Genomic DNA, 23,039 nt, shown 5'->3' with positions numbered 1-23,039 from the left:
TTAGACACATACAGCACAGAAGGGAGAAATCTACATTTTGTCACAATGGGTGAAAGTTATCAAACATATTGTAAACACTCAAGTTTTGTTTTTTCTTCAGGTTTTTTCTTGTTCTTCAAAAATTTCCCTGTCTCTATCAAAAATCTGTTTCCATCCACCCATTCGAGTGTCTTTCTGTTTTGGACTCCGTTTTTCAGAACTTTTAGACTTTGACTACTGTCCAAACATCAACCATAAGCTCACACTTAAGTTTTTATTTTAAAATTCCCAGTTATAAAATGGACAAAAAGGCTGAGAAAATTTAAGCATTGAAAGGAAATATGAAAAAAATGTGTCGGAATCCTGTAGCTATCTAGGTGTAGTCTACTGCAGTAAAAAAATTAAACCTCAACTTGGCTGTTTTTTATTACACTTTTTACTTCAGGCAAATTATTAATTCTAATTATGGAGCGAACATAGAACGCATCATAGAAAAAGGCACTGTGAAATGATTATACATTTCTAGCACACATAATCTGCATTATGTTTTTGTGCTCTGTCAGGGTAACCTCAATCATAAATGACACATTCCATTTGTTGATACATCTCATTTTAATATACTTATATAAATACATACATTTGTCTTACTCGTTCTTGATTTTGGCTTCAACCACGTGATTCGTTGCAGGAAGCAAGCAGGTAGAGGCACGGGAATGATGCAGGTAAAGGCAACAACCCATGACATTAGGAAAAACTAGCTCCAGATAAACAAACACCTACAAGTCTCAGTAATTCCACTTTGAAAAACATCAACTTTGCCCTTTAACATCCCTGTGGTCGCAGTACTTTCTAAAGACAGTCAGAAACCCTAAATGTTGGCAATTTAGGAGAGTAAAGATATTTCTGTATTAAAAAAAAATAAAAAAATAAAAAAATTGAAATAAGCTGTTGGCATGTTGTCATTGACTGACTGCTTTTTGCTTAACTGCTCAGATAAAAATCAGATAAAATTGAGGGAAAGGTACTGAGATTACATGAGTATAATAAAATTAAAAACCCAACACAAACAATCAAGTTAAAAGCTGATCTCATAACTTAAAAACCGATCCTGGGATTCATTACTAAACGTCTTTTCCCAGTGTTGGCAAAGAAGTTCGTCTGCTGAGCTTTAAAACATTTGTCGTCAAGAAGCAACGGCTGACAGAGGAAATTTGTGTTCATGAACGCATCACACTGCCTACACTGAAACACAACCTTTCAGGTTCAGCCGGCAGAAACGTTTCAATATCAACCTCTGACATTTGGCATGCTTGTTCATTGCATATAGTTTCTTGACACCGCAAAAACAACCGACATTCAACTTCTCCCCCCAAAAGATATATTTTGGGTTAATCCGTTATTTCTTTAATCAAAAGCATTTACATTGGTGATAAAAGAAAGCCTTAAATCCACCGGTCCGACGGATCACCATGCTGATCTCCACAGGTTATTTAGTGACAAGGAAAAGATTGGACTCAATCCGCATGATTACAGTTTAGAAGATGCAAAGACAGACGAGGCAAACACAATAACATAACAATTATTACACTGGGAAAAAAAATACAAAAGAAGGGATTGCTGCTCCAGTCATCTTAGAAAGCAGAGGCTAAAGTGGAGAGGAGTGTAGCGGTAAGAATTTAAGGCAATACTGGTAAGCACCAAAACACCGTTTCTAGACTCAGAGTCTCTTCCGGTTTTAAGGTTATCCAGGGACTGAAACTGTTTGACGAAGGAGAGCGGTGGCAGTTTTTTTTTTTTTTTTTCTTTTTCACTTGTCCTGCATTTTTTCCAAAATTGGCACAATCATGTCAAATTTGGGCCTTTTAGCCGGGTCTTCGTTCATGCAGATCTTCATGAGTTTGCATATCTGTGGTGAGATGCCAGGAGGGATGGTGGGCCTCAAACCTTCCAAGGAGATCTGAGGTTAAACAAAACATAAAAGATGTTTATGTTGCATTAATCAATAATAAAAAATAATTATAAAAAATTGTTGAGTTCTGACTGCTGCTGACCTTCATGCCGATCTCCATGTTGGACAAATCAGCGAATGGAACTTCTCTGGTCACCAGCTCCCACAGCAGGATGGCGAAGCTCCACATGTCAGCAGAACGACGGTTAATCTCTTCGGGCTTCTTCTGCAGGGCTGGCAACCAGAAAAACAAAAAAACATACAAAAACAGTAAAAGTTAACTCATAAGATTTCATTTACTGATAAATGGATATTAAAGTGAATCTATTAGGATATACGTAAAAGTCAGGAAGGTGTTTGAGATTTTTGCGTTTGTAAGTCAAAATATAATTGTCGTGTTTTCTTAATTTGTAGCTGTGCTTAGTTAGTGTTGTATTTTTCAATGTGTAGTTGTGCTTAAAGATTTACACTTTAGGGCCACTGTAGTTGTATATGATGCATTGCAGTTAAGAGTTTCCATGTCTGCTGTAAACATGCCCTGCTTGTTGTCACTATTCTCTAATAGCTTTCTGTTTGCAAGTTGCTCATATTTCTCTGTATCTGAACGGGGAAATCAGCTCCAGATGACATTAGGCTCTGAGTCAGAGTGTAGTGTCCTGCGTCCATCGTTTCCCCCCTGATCTGGTGGGGCTTCGGCTGTCGGTTTGGATCGGTCTCGTTAGAAGTGATGCCTACCCTCGGGGGCGACCCATGCAGGCGAGTACATCCTGCCGGGACACTGGAAGGAGAACTTGACATCGGCCATGCTGATCCTCGCCGTCAAGTCTTCATCTATCTGCAAGAAAAAGGAAGAAAATGAACCGAGTAGCTCTGTGATCGGATGCTGCAACATACAAGAGGCTAAACCTCTGATAGAAAAACAGTATTATTACCATCAGGGCTGATACTTATGATTATTTTAGTCATAGATTATTCTATGGAATATTCTGCTGATTAATTTGATAGGGAGAAAAAAAAAATAAAATCTGTAGATTTATGCAATATTAGATATTGATATGAAAATGCAAATTAAATGATTCAATTTTTAAAATAATATTAAATCATAAAATAAATATTTGATTGAGCTTGATCATTTATAGCAAAGGTAGTTCTAACATCAATACGGTGCATGGGTAGTCTGTTGACTCTTCATTTCCATTAACAGATTAATAGAGATAGGAAAAGTTGCTTTACTAGAAGATTTATTTACAGAATTTGAAGCAGGTGAAGCTAAAACTGGTACTTGAGGAGTTCTGGGTGAACATAGTGACAGACAAAGAAGACTTTTCATATTAAATGTAAAATGTTTATTTTTTTTGTAAAGTTTTGGAGTATAGACTCTAAAATATGCTATTTGCTGACTTAATAACACACTCAGACCAGTAATTAAGTCAGTTAAAGATTAACTGATTAGTAAATTAGTTGATTATTACTTTAATAATCATTAAAGTGAATCATTTCTGTGCTACTCACCATGATACTTTTGCTGTTGAGGTGATGACGAGGGACCATGGGCTCCAGTGTGTGTAAGAAGGCCATTCCGGATGCAATGTCCAGAGCAAACTTGACTGCCTGCGTCTGGTCCACCACAAAGTCTGGCAGCAGGAGGAGGAACATCAAATTAAAGCTTTGGACTCTGTCTCTGTCTTTAGTCAAGTAGTAGAATGACAGGAAAAGGGCGGATTGAAAACAAAAAGGGACGACGACATAATGACAACGAAAATAGATGCAAAACTCCTGCAAATGACTTACATTGCTTTACAAAAGTATCCCTACCAGCTAAAACATTGACCTTTTGTTTTCAGGTTGCAAGGGATTTTACGTGACAGACCAAATACCTCATAAGGGTGAAGGATAATTACAGCTTATTACAGCTAGAAACTAGTGATGAGGGCCAGAATGTGGGTGGAGTGATGAACTCAGACCTGAACCTTCAGACACACAAAGGCAGTAACAAAGTCGGCCTTCTATCACCTAGAGAACATTTCCAGGATTAGAGAAAAATCTATCTGTTTATCTTTAGTTGCATTGATTAACAGAAAAGTAGTGGTACACAAATATTTTTGTTCTTGGTTATGTATGCCCATGCTTTTCTCTGTTTCTCTGCCCCACTGATTGTTTGTTGTCTTGTTTTTTGAAACCTGTTTGAAATAAATGAATAAAATGAAGGCAATCGTATCTTCACAGCTCTGCTTTAAGAGAGAGAAATAAAAGGAAAAACTACAATCAATCCACAATGCTGCTACTCATGTTCTCACTAAAACTAGGAAGATAGAGCACATCACCCCACTAAACTTTGTTAGTTTATAAATCACTGAGTGGCTCCAAAACATGTTACAGACCTGCCGTTGTTTTATCAACCCTCCAGACCTCTCAGGTCTGCTGGTTCTGCTCTCAGTCTCCAGAACCAGAACCAAACATGGAGAAGCAGCATTCCTCTTCTGTTAACCATTAATCTGGAACCAACTTCCAGAAAACAGCCGAAACATTGAGTTCTTCTAAACCACCACTAAAAACACACCTGTTTAAAGTTGCCTTTTGATTCATAATAACTATTGATCAACATATTTGCTTGACAATCTTGAGGATCGCATTTGACAAAATGTAATGTGTCATAAAAGCTGACTGTATTGTGTTCTTATGGTATAAAGCACTTTGAACTGCCTTGTTGATAAAACCTGACAATAATATGCACCTTTTCCCATTTACATATACCGCTCTGTCCCTTCAACGTGGGGTCAAGAGGGTGGTTGTAAATAAAGTTCATAGTGGAAATGTGAGCCACTGTAGAGTGAATACACGTATGGAACCTGATCAGAGTGGAAATACTCACTGGTGCCTTCATGGAGCACTTTGTAGAGGGAGCCACAAGGCATCCAGTGTGTAATGATGATGGGGTGAGGGGCGGGAGGAGACGGACATGCTCCCAACATAGGCAGGACGTTTGGGTGGGAAAAAATCCTGGGTGAAGCCAGGGTGGGTGGGGGTGAGGGGAGACAGACACGGGGTGAACGGACAAACATTTTCACATCAATATTTCTTCGAAAATGAAAACGGACACATGAGTGAGCACAGAGAAGAAATGACAGAAGTCGGAAATTTTTTTGACGCAATAGAAACCTGAGTTTGGGATATTCCTCGTTAAAGTCTCTGCTCTTCCTCGAAGTCCAGTCGCGAATTTTTAGCACCTTAACAGCAATTTCGTTACCTTGCCAACGCCCCTGCCACAGCTAGGCGCGAGAAACAAACGGAGAGAAACATGTGGGTTTAAATGTCGTCATCGGCGGAGCGAGACCTAAATAAAACGGGAGTGAAATACAAGATGATGTGAAACACCTCTCCAGAATGGTTTTCATTTCTTTTCTCGGTGAAGGAGAGCTGTCTGTGGTCGATCCCTGCCAGCTTGTTTAAAGTACCGTTGCCTAAAAACACAAGATGAGAAAAAAAATGTTTATAGAAGTGAAAGCACAGTCAAAAAATATAAATCACTAAAGTTAAAATGTAGGAAGGAAAATAAAAGCCACAGGAAACTAAAAAGAAAAAAGGAAGATGGAGGCTGAAGTGGAACGTGTCTTCCTTCATTCAGCACTTTTGCCAATTTAAAGGGCGGAGGCAGCTGGTCAGCTAATAATTGGGTTATGTGTTCCTGGGACTCACGCGGTCGGGTTCGGGTGGTGCCTTTCCAGAACGAGTCCTTGAAGGGTATTTTAGCTAGGCTCTGCCCCATTTTCTCTCCCTTTTCTGGAAGGAGAAGAACCAAAAATGTCATCTTAAATCAAGAAATCTATCTTTTTAAATCTTGTGACAATCCAACAAGTGTCATCACCTCTGAGGAGTTCCCGCAGCTCAGGTTTCGCTTTATCCATAGGCGTTTCTCCATATTTGTTACAGATGCTCACCAGAGCGCTGCTAGTCACAAGATCCTGAGCAAAAAATACAAACAAACAAACAAACAAAAAAAAAAAAAAAAAACACACATTATGGTGAGCAAAATTTTAAAGCCATTTTTGATTCATCACCACTAGGGGGAGCACCTACATCAGCCAATTGGTTATGTCCCCAGAAGCAGGCGTAATGCAGAGGTGTGTTGCCGTGCTCGTTGACTGCATTGGTGTCCGCTTTGCACTGGATCAGCTAAAAGAAGAAGAAAAAACAGATTATATCCAAAGGCAGGCGACTCAGATCATGTTTGGGCTTTATACAAACATGAACCTGTAGGGTGGCAAGGGGAAAAAAAAAAAAGAAGACAGGGAAGGTTTTTTTTTTTTTTGCCTGTGGACACATACCAACAGTATTGAAACAGATCTAATATTAAACTCTTGGGATGCTTAGCAGCTATTCTAAAAGGAGACGCCTTCAGTGATGCCACTTGTATCATAAACCAACAAAGATATTTACTAAGTGGGGATTTTAATCCCTCTGTGGTGCAAGAACTTGGAAGATGCAAGAAATGAATGAAGTTATATGATATCATCCATATAACGCTCTAAAAACAGTAAAGTAGTTTTTTATATGCATCTTAGAAGGTTGTGATAAAACAAATCAAGTAAATTTGCCAGTTTTTCCTGTACTAGAAATTTAACTGTTAGCCAGTCAAGTTCTTATAGATGCACCAAATAATTGACAGTTTACCAGAATCAAACTTTTTTGTTTTAATAGACCCTCATTGAATGGTTGCTGGTTAGAAACTCCACAATCCTTTTGTTTTCTAATGCCTGAACCCATTATATGAGGTGTTGTTACGTTGCCCTGACAACAACATTCTTTTATGTTGGACTTTGTTGTGTAGAATATAAATGTAATAATTTATCTACAAGAAAAAACGTTAAGAAATAAGAGAAAGTGGTAAACTTTAAAGAGATAGCAGGAAGGAAGAGCAACATTAAGTGAAAGTTTTCTTCATTTTTTTATGCGGGTTGTTCATTCCAAGTCATAGATTATTAAGGATTAGGAAATACTGGTAAATCTGCTAATCTCAGGATTTTCTTTTCTTGATTATAAAGAGACTAAGGTTTCTGTAATGCTATCCAAGATCATCTCTAATACAGGATGCTAAAGCTAATTTAAAAAGTCAACTATGTAATCATTTTGTCTTTGTCTTAAAAATAATAAACTATTGACAGAATCTGCCCTCTGTCACACAGCAGTCTAGAAAAGCTAGAAGATGATAAATATTTTTCAAACAGGACTGGAGGGAACAGCTGAGGTCGGTTTATAGCGATCGGTTGGGGATGCGAATACAAGACCTGCACTCTCATGTTATAAATATCTGGTTCCTAAAGCTGGAGTATGTAACTTTTATAAAAATATCATTTTTTTTTTATTCTAATTTGTTCAAACTGTAACTATGTAGTAACAGCATAAGACAGATATTCTGAAGAAAAAAGAAAAAAAAATCACGTTCCTCTGCCTCATTGTTGTTCTACTGCCATCTGCAGAAACACACTGCTCCTGGTCAGAAACAACCAATCAGAGGCAGGAGGAGGGTCTTACAGCTGTCAATCACACATGTGTACATGCTACAGCTGTGCTAATGGCAGACCAACAACTTAACGTTACAGGAAAACAATTTAGCTAGTTGGTGGCTAACTAGCTTTAGCATTCATGGCAGACTAAGGTTTGTAGCCTAGCAGAGAACAAGGGAGTAGGGTAAACAGCGCGTACACAGGCAAGATTTTTCACAGATTATCTGTCTCATTTTATATTGTCAGGCCATATAGAAGTTTTAATAAAAGTTCTTAAACTAAATGTGAAGATTTTTCACTAAAGTGCATTAGAATTTTGATTATTTTACCAACTGTGTGCTGGCTGTGCCGCCTTAGCAGTAGCTTACCAGTGCCCTCTAGAACCAGATGAAAACTCTGGCCTTATACTAAAACATGCTTGTTGTAGCTGCACAGCGTGGCAATAAGTACTTGAACAACACTATTGTGGTTTCAGCTGTTAATGGATGCGGCACAAGAATAGACAAGCGCCACTGAATTTATGACTGTTTAGATTACATCATTTAGGATTTCACAATATCCTGGGTTGAAGCAGCAGGACTTGTTCAGACATTGCTTCATCTCAGGTTTGGTTTTGAGAAACTCTTGTTAGTCATAATGCTTGTTCAAGCGTCTAGTTTTTTTACATCAAATTCAGCCAGGCTTCAGGGTATGACTAACTGTGTTCACTACGCCTTTAAAATCTCTCTGCTAAAGAATATGACCATTTTCAGAAATGTCTGACCAGATATGAAATGACAAAAGTATCTCTTTGTGTTTGCATGACCCCCCACCTTTCCTACGATGTCCCGATGTCCATGACTGGCGGCCAGGTGCAGGGGTGTGTCGTCTCCACGGTTCATGACGTTGATGCGCGCTCCTCTCATGATGAGCATGTCCACCACGTTTGAACGTCCTTCCCTGCATGCCCAGTGGAGGGGACTGAACCCATGGTCGTCTCTGCAACGACAGACGGACAAACGGCTGAAGTAACTCCACAGAGGGGAAAGCTGTTAGTCGTGAACTCCACAAATCTGGTCCTAATGGAAGCATGGGGAAAAAGGGAGCCATTATGGAGCAGAGTGTAAACTGGGTCAATGCAAGAGTCAAGAAAGGAGCTCCATCTTGAATGTGGGCTGGTAAAGACCTAAAAACACACAGCTTTATCTGCACCAAAAATAGGAACAGAATACCAATGCAGAGGACATTTTTTAGATTTTGTGAGAAAAATGTGTATACTTTTCTTTTCACAACTATTAACTAAAATGTGTAGCTGACATAAAAAAAAACACTCAAAACTTGAAGAGCTTTGAAAACTTTACAAGGCACAGCAGCAGGGTTTCTACAAGTTTCACCAACTCAGATTTAAAGAGCTTTGACAACCATTTTTAATTAAATCTAAGACCTGAATCACCACAGAACTGTAGTAACTGCATATTGTTCTTATATTAAGTATGAAAAACTATTGAGGAATATGTGGTAGTCCTTGTGAGATCAACCCAAAATCTAGTTACATTCTGACTTTAGCTGAAGCTGTTTAGAGTTCATATCTCCATCTTTGGTTTTCTATTCTCATTCGGTTCCATGCTCTACTCCTTCTCAGCTGTATATGTAACATGAAATTATTCAATAGGTTTTTGCCACCACGTATAAAATCCACAAAACCTCTAAGCAAAATGAACGTAGCATTGTGCGGGTTGGCAAGTCAGGCAATAGCGAAGACGAACAGGTGATAACTCTGCACTTGCCTATGATATACACAAAAAAGCTAGCTAGCTAGCAAGGGTATATGAGCAGCTTGTTAGCGCTCGCCTCAACCGCCTCAACCCGGTTGAGGATATACAAGACTAAGTTGCTCTGCTACACCAAAATTTAAAAGAGCTGCGATTAACGTATTTAAAGCCAACTCACATCATTTTTTTCATAAATTTAAGACTTAAAAGATGTGCAGACACCCTGACTAAACTCTAGAACTTGGTTTATTGGTAAAGCCTTTTGTTGATAGAAACAATACAACTAAGAACCTCCCGACTATTTTTGTAACTTTTTTCTTACTTTATTCCTAGAAAAGTATCCCAGCTGATATAAGACAGAAGAAAACATGGATAGGAACTGTGGAACTCATCACTCCTGCTTCTCACACAGACACAGGCTGCAAAGCATCAAGGACAGTGGCCTTGATATGACACAGTTGCCCCAGTGACAAACAGATAAAGACAGAGATTAGGAGACAGGGTGACTGAATGTCAATCAGAAAAAGCTAACTTTAAATGTTTATAAAGTTATACATTATCTTAAGTGAGACATTTTAAGGACTGATGAGACTTCCTGCATCAGTGATGCTAAAAGCAGCTGCAGCTGCTAAGTGGAAGTTTGTAATTCCTCATTTTCTGGTCTCTGTGTCACATCCTCCTTTCTTATGAAGTGTCCTCCCTACGCTCATTTATCCTCTCTCCCATGTCCACTCACTTTTTTACAGAAAACCAAAAGAGCACAGATCAAAACTTTGACTCTCGACATACTTTCCTGCTGCAGCTTGGGAACCAAAAACACAGCACAATGCTCCTGTTCATGAATGTATGCACATATCTTAAAGCCTTAATTAGGCATTCAGCATAATAAAAGGATGTGAGAGCTGAAGGAATGTGAATCTTTCGCCCCCACCCCAAGCATCAGTTTGAGTTGAATTCAAACATCCTGCAGAGCCGAGTCTCAAGAGACCCTCAGTCCCCCAACAGACCGCTATCTGTGCGACCCGCTGCAATTACACCAGGTCCACTCAGAGGGCAATTTCCTCTCAGACCAAAAGGCCAAGTCCAGAAGACTCATTAGATTTAGCTTGTGAAAAATACTCCCCACAGACTGAGATCCAAGGTTTTATTTGGTTTCTGCCCCACGACCTGCTCTGCCAGGGGTCAGGAGGTCGAGTGGTGAAGTTAATGCTTGTGTTTTTCTAAAGCGGTTTGTACAAAACATGGTACACAATGTAATGGCATCAGGGCCACGACTTTCAATCAATTAATCACACCGATGTTATTGCGTTAAAAGTGTCTTTGTTGAGCTCATATGTCTGTCTACTCAATAATTCAGCAGTATAAAGGGTTTTTTTTAAAAATTAAAAATGTTACTTATTTTGTTGATATATTGTTTGATTAAAATGTGATTAACTGAGACTAGTTACAAATCCTAGATGACTCGATGGTAGCAATTTAAACTGAGGTTGTTTTGTGGCTCACTGGTCCCACATAACCAGGGAGCAGCAGCACTTCAGCTGGCTGAAAGAACACTGCTACACTTTTTCATTTGCTTAAAGAAAAGAGATAAAATGGCTCTGGAAATATTTCCATTCAATAATAAAAAATAAAAAAAAAGAAAAGAAGTCAGACATCTCAAACAAACTAAATGAGGACCATTCAACAATAATATTAGTGCAACAGCGTTTTAAATCTGTCAAGCTGCGACCATTGATTTAGTTAATTGGCTACAGGCTGCTATAAGGCAACATTTCAAATACAAGGAACATAAATTGAACACTACCCAAACATTTTCATTTTCAAATCTGCATATAAGCATTTAGAGATGTCTTTTTTTATGTACATATAATTTACATATCAGGTTTTATTTTCTAAAAATATCCCTGAAGCTTCTGGAAACAGTGGCATGTAATCTAAAGACTGTAGAAGTGAATGAAAGATTCAGAAGATTAATGATCGATAAAACGCAGGCTGTCAGTTTTCATTTCCAATAAATTCATAGCAATCCATTAATGTCTTTCCAACATTTGCTCAGTGTTCTCATTTGAATCACAAAGTTTAATAGGGTGGTATAAAATAATGATTACATACAGAACAAATCAATTAAACTCAGAACAGAAGGAGACTGGCAGTAATTCACTGGATTTCTACATGGGGTAAAAAGAGAAACTATTGTTATTGTTTGGGTTCTAAGATTTTAATCTTGATTGTTTCTGATCTTATTTCAAAATGCGAGGACCAGACTGACTTTCACAAAGCTTCTAAAATCTCACCCAGCCAAAGCAAATAGAGACGACAGCTTAGAAAGGTGTGACTTTTATGGTCACGTCTAAGTCCAGCTCAGCCCTCGGGTTTCCCATACAGAACGGATTTACCCGCAAAGCTGACTTTATCTGCTAAATCCAGAGGCAGTGGAGGGCCAGGGTCTCCCCCGCCTCGGCCCCCGCCGCGTCCTGACTGCAGCCATTTATTTCAGGCATTTCCACCTGCTAGCACAGCTCAGCCTGGCAGACTGAAGAGCCAGAGGAAAAGCCCCTGTCTGCACCCTATCCGTCTCTGCACCGTCACCGCTGCCAGATCGCATGACAGGCCTCAGCTAAGGACCAAAAAAAAAAAAAAAGTTTCAATATGTCAAAAGCCAAAATCATTAACAAGTATTTTTGATATAATCTGCTTTTCTAATCTTTTTCTTGTAAATTGTTTGGCTATGACCTAATCATATTTGTATGTTTTAGAACATATGAGCAAAAAAACAAAAACATAGTGAACATATTGCTCAAGACCTGCCTGAAGCATTTAGTTGGATTAGTTGCGATTATTTAAACAGTCGTTAACAAAGTTAGAAACTGATAAACTTTTAACTGGTGTACAAAGACTCAAAAGAAAGGCCATCTGCTGAAAAAAACAACACTAATTAATGAATGCACATTATAGACACGCACTTTGCATTTAAGATAAAAAGACCTTTGTCTGTAAATATGTTTTACCAAAACCTCCTCAAGGGCGTTAGCTTAACCTGCTTCGAATTCACTAACAATAATTTATTTAATAACAATAATAAAATGTTTATTTTATTGCCTACTAAACAATAGTGTTTATTTGCATCAACAATGTAACTAATATTGCATAAAAAAGGTGGAAATGGTTAGATGAAAAATCTGCAGAATGCAGCATATTTTGTATCTGATTAATTGACAGAATAATTGATAGAATAATCCACCAAAATAATCACTAGTTGCAGCTCCTTACAAAGTCCTGATCCTGCTTAGAATATGTTTAATGACTTTGGCATAAAAAAGCCTTTTTTCTTATCCTAAGATGTGAATGTACAACCAAGGGGGATAGAGTTAATCTAGTAGAAGCATTCTTTATTATATTATCCTATAAAATATGCCTGACAGAAAAACAGTCTATACTTTTCATTTCCTGATTTTCTGTTTGACAGATTAAACCCAGATACTGCCAGATCGGTCAAAAATGATTCTTTATCATTTTTGTTTTGTTTTTATTATCTATGTTGTCCCTTTTCCGTCCTGCTCTATTTCTGTCATCCAAAGAATAAGGAACACAAACACCTACAATCTTCTTACATTTTTTTTGTCTCAATGTTTTCCTCTTCTGACTAAACCCAGACAGATTTACTCTGTCAATACAGCTGTGCATCTGCTACCAAAATACACAGAGGTTTACAAGATGCTGCACCTCTCTACCAAAGTGTTCCTAGAATTCAGAGTGATTTTATTGCGATTTAAAAAACGGATAGTGTCCAGTTTTCTAGGAAACCATCTTTGACATGTGGGAGAGAAATACTGAAACTTCTAAAAATGTTCAGGATTTGGCTTCATGCACAAACAGAAAAATTGTCATTTTCTCCCAGGCCTGCCCACCACAACAATCCCCTCCACCCCCCACTGCGACGAGGGGGAGGTACAGGACTTCCTCCTGGCCCGTATTTTACTCCTTGTAAGGAGATTCAGCATTCCACGACGACTCTTTGTCTGGGATCTGCATCAGATTAAAACACACCGACATCTAGGAGGAAGCGCGGCGTTACAGCTGCAGTCCGAATGGAGCTGCTCAGTCAGCTTTTACTCAAAACAGAAACAGGAATGTCAAAATAAAGGTAAACTTCTGAAAAAGCACAAGAAGAAATTTGTTTCCTCAAATGGAGGAGGCATGGCGGTCGGAAAAGAGAACTCGACACGTAATTAGCTGATGGGCCGGTCACAAGTAGGGAGGCATGTTGACACAGGCTCAGTTATGAGAGGCACCTGAATTTAAAAAAGATTTTAAAAAGACTTTATAAGGATAGTTTACCGTCCAATCATTAAACACTTCATCCCACAAGACTTTATTGATTTTAAGCTGAGCAGAAAGTAGTCAGTATTTCACATGTTGATGTTAGAAGTATTTTTTTAGATGAGTGTCCTTTGCTACAAATTATGAAGCCTTCACTAGAAACAGAAACGCTGTTATTACATTTCAGGTTATACAATGTCTTTTTTTTTTATTATTTAGAAAAGATAATAAATTTGTTTATTTGCAACATTTAACAGATTTTTAAGATTTTATATAGAAAAAAAAGGCTTAAATGATTAAATAAAGACTCTTTAGAATGTGCCAATTTTTATATGATTAATCAATTAATCTTCAGGATAATTGATGATTTGAATAATAGTTGGTGGCAGCCCCAATATGGATTAAGCCAGAAAGAAACATAAGGAGCAAAAGAGTTCAAACTGAGAACATTTAAATGATTGATACAGGAAAGAAAATATCCATATCACTCATATTACAGTTTCTTTCATTTAGTTTTTTTTTTCTAAAGATACAAATGATCATCACGACCAACAATTGTTTTCTGTGTTCTGCTGAACCCATCAATGTGAATTCAGCTCAACTCTCTCTAAATAAATGCTTCCTGCAAAACGGCTTGCTTCCTGTCTAAAACCAAGCTTGTGAGTTAATCTGGTGCGTTTGGGCATAAACACGGAGCAGTAAGGAAATGAGTTGAGTTTAAGGCCAGAGTCTCCGTTGGGACTGGGAAGGCGGGCTGTGAGCCAGCATCACAGATCCACTACAAGAATGTGGAAAACTCTGAATGCTTCTTTCAGATTCTGATCTAGATTACAAACACCTGTTGTGACATGAAAAAAAAAAAAAAAAGATATTTAGACGACGCCACTAGCATCTAATTTAATGTTAGAAAAATTCTGCATATTTAATCTGAGCAATAAATTGTAGAAAAAGTCAAGAATCTCAAGTGAGGATAATATATTTCATTTTTAGCATTTCATTTTATGCTAACTCACCCCTGATTGAGGTCGTTCTCTGTGTTGTCCAGCCACAAGCGAACTGCTACTGCGTTGCCTTCCCGGCACTGTGTGAAGATATCATCCATTCTGCTGGGTGGACTCTTCTTCTTCTTCTTCTTCTACTGCTTCCTTTCAGGTAGAAAAACTGAGCTTATAAAGCTAGACGACCTGAGGAGTTCAGGTGAGTGCCGGCAAGCGTTAGTCCCTCATCTGGGCCTCTTTCAGAAATGGTGGGCAGCACTTAGGAAACTCTAGAAAAAGAGAGACAAGAAGGGTAAAAATGATTTGGTGAATTCTGTGTGTAGCGTTTCATTTTGATGCACGTAACTTCAAAATTGTAAAAGAAAGAAAACACAAGTGCACAGTAATATTAACCAGCTTTTTGATACAGAGCAACGTTAAACCAGCCATTCATGTTACAATACAGCGATTCGTCGACATAGCTGACAACAAAAAAGCGTCAACAGAAATTTTTATTTGTGACATAAATGCATTATACATATGTGAATGAGTTAATATCCAAAATACACCAATAAAAATTGGTATGCATTAGTCGTAGTTTCAGTGAGTTTTGCAGAGACGTGGTGCGCCACTTTTCAAATGTATTTTCAAAAATCTAAAATACCAACTACTCAAACCGGAGATTATCATCATACTTTAAACCGATATCCTTTTAAAACAAAATATCACATATGTGAAGCATTTTCTTTTTTGATAACACAAGTCTCTGTTTAGTGTGAAATAAGTCAATTTGGCTTCAGTCTTTTTGTAGTTTCCATGTTTACCCGTTCTAAAGCGGACATGCAGATGGACACAAAAAAAACTGAAATCACTTGTTTTGTTTGTTTTTTTCACAAACAGAAAAAAGGTAAAAGAAGCTATAAACTGTAGTTTCCTAAATAACCAATCTATTTTAGGCACAGGGTCGAAAAAATAGTAAGTGTTTTCCACTCACATTTATTTTAGAAATGTTTGTGAAAATGTGGCCGCATCAGGGTGAAAATGACTGTACTGGTTGCGGATTTGAGAAGACGGGGAAAAATTGTGAAGATTTAAAGATCCTCAAATGAAGCAGAGATAAGTTAAAGTAACTCACAAAAAAAATCTTGACAGATTAGTCAAGTAACCAGCTGATCCTTAGCTAGCAAAGTACAAAACCTGAAAATTAATCCTTGAACTTCAATATTAGGAACACTATGATTTTCCAAGTACATTGCATTTGTTGTCTGTGCAGCTATTTGGATCAGATGCTCTCTCACCGTCTATATTTACCCACAATGCCATTTCAGATAAAAGCATCCTAGATGCAAAAGCTCACAGGAGGGGCTGACAAACAGAAAACAGCAAAGTGAAAAAAGGGCGAGTCTGTTCATACTGGAATAATCATCTCGATGTTTACCAAGATTACTGCAATCTCATCACCCTATTTTCCTAGTGCACTACAGGGCCGATTATGGCAGACGGTTCCAAAGAAGCTGCAGCACTTTTATTTGCTTTTCTAGAAACAAACCAAAATTGGTCCAAACTGGAATCAGCTATTTTTTTTATCCAAAGAAAACCACCAGAAAATGCCTGACAGGTTCTAAGTTCTATTTAGTATAGGACTAAGAAAAAAACAACAACTTTGCTGTTAGTAGAATAACATTACAGTCGTTTCTCTTAAGGTGGACCCCCATGAATGAATAAAAACACACACAAAAACAAGATAAAGTCAATAAAAATCCATTTAACTTTATAGATGCACATCTCTATGTAGAGCTGGTTGGGACTATGGCAGCACGTAATGGACATTAAGGTTCACACATGTATGCTGATTTCTCGTGTTGTTTTCAGGGAAAGTTGTAAAAATGAATGCTTTTCAAAACATTAAGGGTACTATAAGAAAACCAAGATGAATGAACTTTTTCTGTCTTAACTTTTAAATTATTCTTGTGATTATAGTAAAAAGAAAATATGTAGGAGTAGAAATACAATTAGAAAGATTGGACAGGGTTATAATCAAGTAGGAAGTGACCACTAATAGGGATGAAAGGGTTCATTTTAATCACGGACTAATGATATAAAAGGTAACACGCTATGCTTAGCTGCTGTGTTAATACAAACCCTCCTGACAGGTAATGCTGCACTATATAGCTTAAAAAGCATTTTAAGACCATAACTTGGCATTGAATTTCTGGGTGAATTAGTAAGTAAATCTGTAAATAACACTCACGCAATATGCTGTCATCGTTTTCAACTTAAAGTAGCTGCACTAGCCGCTCCGCTATCAAGCTAACACCCATGGGAAAAAGCTATAGGCTAGTCGGTTAATCTCTGTAAAACACGACGGAACTATTCTATTGCTCCATATTGAACAGAAACAGTGCCACGGCTATGTTTTATAATCAGGAAGCTTGAGAAAATGAGACGAAAGCAGGTTTTTGCTAGCAAGCTAACCAACTATTCCGACGCCATGGGCTGTTTCTCTCTAACGTGCCGCTGAATTGACTGATGTCTCAAAAGTCACTTTTCTATTGCTGAAGTACTTTTAAACTGATATTATAAGATAGACCTACCTGACAATTGCAGCTTATTGGGTTGTAATGCAGTCAAAAAAGAAGTTATTAGTAATACAGCCTGTGGTAATCTCTGGGTAAAATGAGATAGGTCACACCCTCAGCGCCCCCTAAAACGTTTATTGAACTGACGGAGGGTGTAGTGCCCTCTAAGGGCGAAAGAGAGAGTTGCAACAAGTTAAAAATCACCGCCTCGGGTCATGTTTATTTTCTTCTCTTTTTCTCTTTGTTGTATCGTTTGTTCTTCAAACTGTATGACGCAAAACGTAACAAAGAATAGCATAATAATAATAATAATAATAATAATAATAATAATAATAATAATAATAATAATAATAATAATAATAAACTGACAAAAGCTGATGAATGTCCCAAACAACAAAGTTGAGCAAATTCGAGACTATACAAATTTTTTTGTCAATATAGCCATATTTCCAAAGATGAAGGGTTTTTAATATTACGTGTGAACTTCTATGCCAATAGAGCTCATTATGTTGAATTATTATATTTTGCATAATTATAACATTACATTAAGATGTTGTTATGACATTTGTATTTATTATTATTATTATTATTATTATTATTATTATTATTATTATGTTAAATATTTTTATATTACATGTTTGTGTTTATTTATTTTATAATTTTACATACATAGATGTATTTTATATTAATATAAATATAATAATGTAAAGATAAAAACTAGTTAGTAGTATATTAGAATTATATGTTAATATTAGTAAGAAATTACCAGTAGTTATTCAAGTGAGCGATATGAGACAACAGAAAAAACTTCATATCCCACAAGTCACTGGTCTTTTCACTACGTCATCCTCCCGCGTCCGTAGTTCTGTTTTGCTTCCTCGACGCACATGAAATAAACCAACGTGGTATTCCCTTCTTGACAAAAAACTTCACTGCAGCTTCATGAAAGAAAACATTCTTCGTTCTCACGCATATTCTTTTTTAGCCTGAACCCAATAGTTTTTTGTTTTTGTTTTTGAACCAAACACTCCCTGTTCCGGAAGAGTCATAGAAGAGGTGGCATTCGTGAGTTTTTTTTTTTCCTGACAGGAGAAAAAGGAATTGAGAAAAAAATGTTTAATGAGGATGAGGACTGGAGTGACGAACAAGAGGGACGAATCCTGAGCAAAGCTGTCTTTAAAAAGTCTCAAAAGGCGAACAACAGTGTACATCCAAAGGTAAATACTTCATAGTTTAAATAGGTTTTTTCCATTTCTTTCTTATTTTCTACTTGTAATGAATCTCCCGTCTTAGAAAAAAAAAAAAAAAAAGAAGACGCGTAATTATTCTCGCTGTCTCGGTTAGTCCAATGTCGGGAAGAAGAGCCTGCTGCGGACCCTGGAGACTCTGGGGTCGACACCAGACTGGAGGAGCAGTGACCATGAGCAGGACAGCTGCAGTGAGACAGAAGTCCGTTCATCACCCAGTAAAAAGAAGAAGAGGAAGAAAAGGAGGAAACATGGAAAGCAATCAGAGGAGACGCAAGAAGGTGGAGACGACCGTCAAACTGTCAAAGAGAAACCTCAACTGAAGAAGAAGAGGGAAAACAAACCTGGTTAGTAACTCTTAGGATGTAGTCGGACAATATCCACATTTATTGGGATTAATGTTTAATCGCAGTAGCATAATTTCACACAGATAAAATTAGAAAAAGTTAACTTAGGTTAAAAAAAATTAAACAATCTTTAAAATAATCCCAAGGTCAAAAACTGTTTTAAATGTTGTCATTGGGGAGCAAAAATTCTGTCCCTCATTTAAACTTTACATCAAAGCGTATGAATTGTCCAAAATCACAAATAACTGCTTTATACTAAATAACTTTAGATGTTTAGATAATTCAATAACAACAACAACTGATCTCTTAGTAATGTTCTGATGTTTTTTTAGTCAGTAAATGTCTGACAATTGACACTGATGTGCAATTTTTCTAAATCAAAAGATTCATTTTTGTTTGTTGTTTGTTTGCGAGTTTTCTGCTGTAATAAAAGAGCATTAAGTTGCATTAAGGCTCTTTACCAGGGTGTGCCAAAAATGTGGGCAGCTCTTTTTATCTTTGTAAAGCTGTTAAAGAGAAAAACAGTCACATATGAATAATCCTTTCTACCCAAACTTTTACTTGAGCATCTGTAAAATATTTAAATTTCCACATTCTGTACCATTCTTGAGTGAAGAAGTGATTAAATTGTTTTGTTTGTTTTTTTCTAAAGTGCCCTCAAAAGCATCGAGGACGCCTTCAGAGGAGACAGAAGTTGAAAAGGTTCCAGAACCTTCTCAAGAGAGTGTAAACAAACAGCAAGGCCCAGAGAGGCTGAGCAGACAGCAGTGGAGAAACAAGATGAAGAATAAGAGGAGATCCAAGAACAAGTTCTGCCAGAACAAACCTGAGGACGATGCAGACGGAGCTCAAACCGCCGATAAACGGGAAGCAGCAGAAGACGTCAAAAAAGATCCACACAACGGCAACGGGGAAAACATCAGCCAGACGGCAAACCGGAAACAAAATAAGGAGAAAGTGAAAAGGAAGAACACGGAGAGAGAGGCAGATGGATGCAGCGCGGCGAGAGGGGAAAACCAGCCGGAGGCGGAGAAGTTAAAAAGTGAATCTGAAGGCTCTGCTGAGGGATTAAAACAAGGAGCAGGTGAAGGTCAGGTGGCGAGCACCAACCAACAGAAACCTGAGCTGAGCAAGGAGCGGAGTCTGAAAAGACAGAAGCTGCAGAAGATCCTCCTCCACCAGGAAAGGGTCGGTGCCGAGGGTCCAGCGGAGAGGACGGAGATGGAGGCGGTGGCCCCGGAAGAGACGGTCAAGGAGGCGGCGGCGGAGCAGAGCCGCTCCGACTCCCTCAGGTCCCGCATGGAGCAGCGCCTGGAGGCGGCGCGCTTCCGCTACATCAACGAGCGTCTGTACAGCACGGCGAGCGGCGAGGCCAGGCGCATGTTCCAGCAGGACCCAGAGGCATTCTGGGTGTACCACAGAGGATACACGGCACAGGTCCAGAGGTGGCCCGCCAACCCGCTGGACGCCATCATCGCTTACATCCGCAAGAGGTCAAAGGAATTCATCCATTCATTTACCACCCATTCACTCTTCCATCCATTATCTGTCTATTGCTTTGATTTTATCATATCAGTTTGTTCATGAACTGCACAGGAAATATACAAATGTCGCAATTTGACTTGGGATGGTCAAGACAAATAGTCAAGATATATATATATATATATATATATATATATATATATATATATATATATATATATATATATATATATATATATATATATATATATATATATATATATATATATATATATATATATATATATATATATATATATATATATATATATATATATATATATATATATATATATATATATATGGTATTCTATTTGCTGTAAATAAATAACTGCTGCAGACGTTAGCACTGCTCTGTGAAATCGATGCTTTTTTTTTCCGCCCCCGCTGTGAGAAAACAGCCTTCATCAACAGCTTGCTAACAGAGGAGAAAGCTGTTTCAGAAATACAATTCTTGTTCAAAGAAAGCAGATTTTTATCTATTTTCTTTTGGTTATAATTTGCTGCAGGTCACCTTCCCTGGTGGTGGCAGACTTCGGATGCGGTGACTGTAAGATTGCGCGCAGCGTGAAGAACAAAGTGCACAGCTTCGACCTGGCTGCCACCTGTGACCTCGTCACCGTCTGTGACATGGCCAAAGTGAGTCGGCCGCCGGCCGTGTTTGTGTTTTCTGGGTTTTCCACGTGAGTAAACATGCACCTCGTCTGTTCAGGTGCCTCTCGGTGACGACTCTGTGGACATCGCCGTGTTCTGTCTGTCCCTCATGGGGACCAACCTGGTCGAATTCCTGGCAGAAGCCAACCGCGTCTTGAAAATGAGGTAAACGAGGGAAAGTTGATTGTACACATGTCAGCTTTAGCCTTGCTGTCATATTTAAACCGCTTTGACTTCTTCACATTTTGTCGCCTTACAACTACGTAACGTGGCTTATCTAGTGCATAATTTCTAATTGAAGAGTTTTTAAGGTTTTATTATCCAGAAAAAAAAGAAAGAGTGTGACTTTTATTTGCATCCCATTCTTTTGAGTTAATGCTACATAAAACCGCATAGTAGAGCTGCAAATTGTAGAATGTCTCTCTTCCAGCTTCGTGTATCTAAATATTTCACCCAGTGTACATTGGATTTACCTCACACTCAGTCAAATTCATTGAAACAGTCGTCCAGGTAACGATTAATCGTGTACAAACTCAAAAATAAAAGTCAGTTTGCTGAAAGAACAGCACAGTCAAAACAGTAAAAAGCCAAAACTATACAAATATATATATATATATATATATATATATATATATATATATATATATATATATATATATATATATATATATATATATATATATACATTTTGCATTCAAGATAAAAAAAGAAAACCTTCACTTGTCTGTAAATAGAGCTCTGGAAAAAATGAAGAGCCCACCACATTGAACTCCATTGAAAACCTCCTGATTATTCCACCAAATATTGAATTATTGATTTTGAGTTTAAACATTAGTATTGTTGTTTCTGAATGAATATGAACTTATTTTCTTTGCATTCCTAGGCAGTAAAACATTTAATTTCTAACTTAAAAACGAGTTGAATGATGATTCTTAATAGTTGTATCCCCTAATGTATTTCTAATATTCTATAATAATAATAAAAAACTTAAGTGGTTAATTATTATTTTCTTTACGATTAATCATTAGAAAAATATCGGAAAAAAGCCTATCAGAAAAAAATCTGAAGACAGCACATAGATGTTTGCAGTCGTACCTTTCACCTGCAAACTATTAATAAGGTTAACAGTTTCACATGAATCTATTTTGGGTTGTTTACATTTTTTTCATGTCCTATTATTACAGGGGCGTCCTGAAAGTTGCAGAAGTAGCGAGCCGATTCGACAACGTGCAGAACTTCATCTCAGCACTAGCAGGGCTGGGTTTTAAGATGACATCCAAGGTGAGGACTCGAACATCTCAAATGTGATATTTTCCTGTGATTTATGAAAAAGAAAAACAATCAATGAGCTCAGACTTATGTGCCAAGACTTTATCATCTACTCAGGGCACACAGCATGAGCTGCTGGCTATCTGCAGCATTTTTTAATTTTTTTATAATTTCAAGTTTGTGGCGCAATGGGTAGGAAACCACGAGCTGAAAAGAACATTCTGTGAACTGGTTTATCATTGGCAACAAACAGATGGTTAAACACTGTGTGCTTAGACAACCTGCAAGTCATTCAGATCAAGATTTTGAGCATGTTAGCATCTCGAGTTTAGGTGAAGCTGTGGAAATAATTATCTTGTCTTTTTTTTTTCTTTTAGGATACAGAAAACAGTCATTTCTTCTCCTTCGAGTTTGTGAAGACAGGAAATGTTCCCCAAAACGTGAAGAAATTTGGACTGCAGTTAAAGCCTTGTCTATACAAGAAAAGATGACAACAGTGGAGAAATTGATGTATAAAATGTTTATGTAAATCAGCAGCTCATTTCACTGCAACTCTTGGTTTCCTGTACTTGGCAGTGGGCGGACAGTTGGTTGCAGTTTTGATACAGAGACAGGAAATGACCCAAAACTCTTCATATTTAGTTTTATTTTACTAATGTGTTGGTAGAATTATCTTTTATTTAATTTGATCAGGTCTTTGTAATGACCTGAAGAAACCCTTACACTGGAGGAAACCCAAACCTCCTTAATGTTTACCTAAACTGCTATAGCTTGTATTCAACCGAGATTGCAACAGAAATTCAGGTTATAAAAAGATTTGTAAACACAGAATAAATATCTGCCATTATTATATCCTGGTTCAACCTTTAAATGAGGTAATTCTATCCTTATTAGATATTTGCTGAAATGATCATTCAGGTGGGTTCAGTTTTACGTTTTGTAA

General features: G+C 37.6%; 2 protein-coding genes across 3 annotated transcripts; one reads left to right on the top strand and one right to left on the bottom strand.

The window, feature by feature from the left end:
- Nucleotides 1-572: 572 nt before the first annotated feature.
- On the bottom strand, nucleotides 573-17,217 carry LOC122832365 (integrin-linked protein kinase). Its single transcript, XM_044119023.1, has 13 exons — nucleotides 17,074-17,217; nucleotides 14,516-14,769; nucleotides 8,244-8,409; nucleotides 6,005-6,100; nucleotides 5,793-5,889; nucleotides 5,624-5,707; nucleotides 5,303-5,388; nucleotides 5,087-5,196; nucleotides 4,800-4,927; nucleotides 3,440-3,561; nucleotides 2,663-2,762; nucleotides 2,031-2,161; nucleotides 573-1,936 (listed from the first exon to the last, which is right to left on the bottom strand). The coding sequence occupies exons 2-13, from the start codon at nucleotides 14,602-14,604 to the stop codon at nucleotides 1,787-1,789; spliced, it is 1,359 nt and encodes a 452-aa protein (XP_043974958.1). The 5' UTR covers nucleotides 14,605-14,769; nucleotides 17,074-17,217; the 3' UTR covers nucleotides 573-1,786.
- Nucleotides 17,218-17,889: 672 nt separating this feature from the next.
- On the top strand, nucleotides 17,890-22,948 carry rrp8 (ribosomal RNA processing 8). Of its 2 annotated transcripts, XM_044119021.1 has the most exons (7): nucleotides 17,890-18,275; nucleotides 18,403-18,652; nucleotides 19,305-20,145; nucleotides 20,683-20,812; nucleotides 20,886-20,992; nucleotides 22,012-22,108; nucleotides 22,474-22,948. In XM_044119021.1, the coding sequence occupies exons 1-7, from the start codon at nucleotides 18,171-18,173 to the stop codon at nucleotides 22,585-22,587; spliced, it is 1,644 nt and encodes a 547-aa protein (XP_043974956.1). In that variant the 5' UTR covers nucleotides 17,890-18,170; the 3' UTR covers nucleotides 22,588-22,948. The 2 variants fall into 2 exon arrangements, with proteins under 2 accessions (XP_043974956.1, XP_043974957.1); XM_044119022.1 differs by lacking the exons at nucleotides 22,012-22,108; nucleotides 22,474-22,948 and having other exon boundaries at nucleotides 20,886-20,996.
- The last annotated feature ends 91 nt before the right edge of the window (nucleotides 22,949-23,039 follow it).

This window comes from Gambusia affinis, linkage group LG06, assembly GCF_019740435.1.
Source record: "Gambusia affinis linkage group LG06, SWU_Gaff_1.0, whole genome shotgun sequence".
In the NCBI taxonomy this organism is placed as follows: domain Eukaryota; kingdom Metazoa; phylum Chordata; class Actinopteri; order Cyprinodontiformes; family Poeciliidae; genus Gambusia; species Gambusia affinis.
The sequence above is the reverse complement of the archived record's forward strand: the minus strand, read 5'-3'. Positions and strand labels throughout refer to the sequence as shown.

What these genes read in the sequence shown, in the direction of transcription:
- LOC122832365 (XM_044119023.1), bottom strand. Translation starts at nt 14,604, where the DNA reads ATGGATGATATCTTCACACAGTGCCGGGAAGGCAACGCAGTAGCAGTT. An exon ending in GAGAACGACCTCAATCAGGG is followed by an intron (nt 8,410 to 14,515) that starts GTGAGTTAGCAT and finishes CTGTCGTTGCAG; the next exon opens with AGACGACCATGGGTTCAGTC. An exon ending in GCTGCGGGAACTCCTCAGAG is followed by an intron (nt 5,708 to 5,792) that starts GTGATGACACTT and finishes TTCTCCTTCCAG; the next exon opens with AAAAGGGAGAGAAAATGGGG.
- rrp8 (XM_044119021.1), top strand. Translation starts at nt 18,171, where the DNA reads ATGTTTAATGAGGATGAGGACTGGAGTGACGAACAAGAGGGACGAATC. An exon ending in GAAGAGGGAAAACAAACCTG is followed by an intron (nt 18,653 to 19,304) that starts GTTAGTAACTCT and finishes TTTTTTCTAAAG; the next exon opens with TGCCCTCAAAAGCATCGAGG. An exon ending in ATCGCTTACATCCGCAAGAG is followed by an intron (nt 20,146 to 20,682) that starts GTCAAAGGAATT and finishes AATTTGCTGCAG; the next exon opens with GTCACCTTCCCTGGTGGTGG.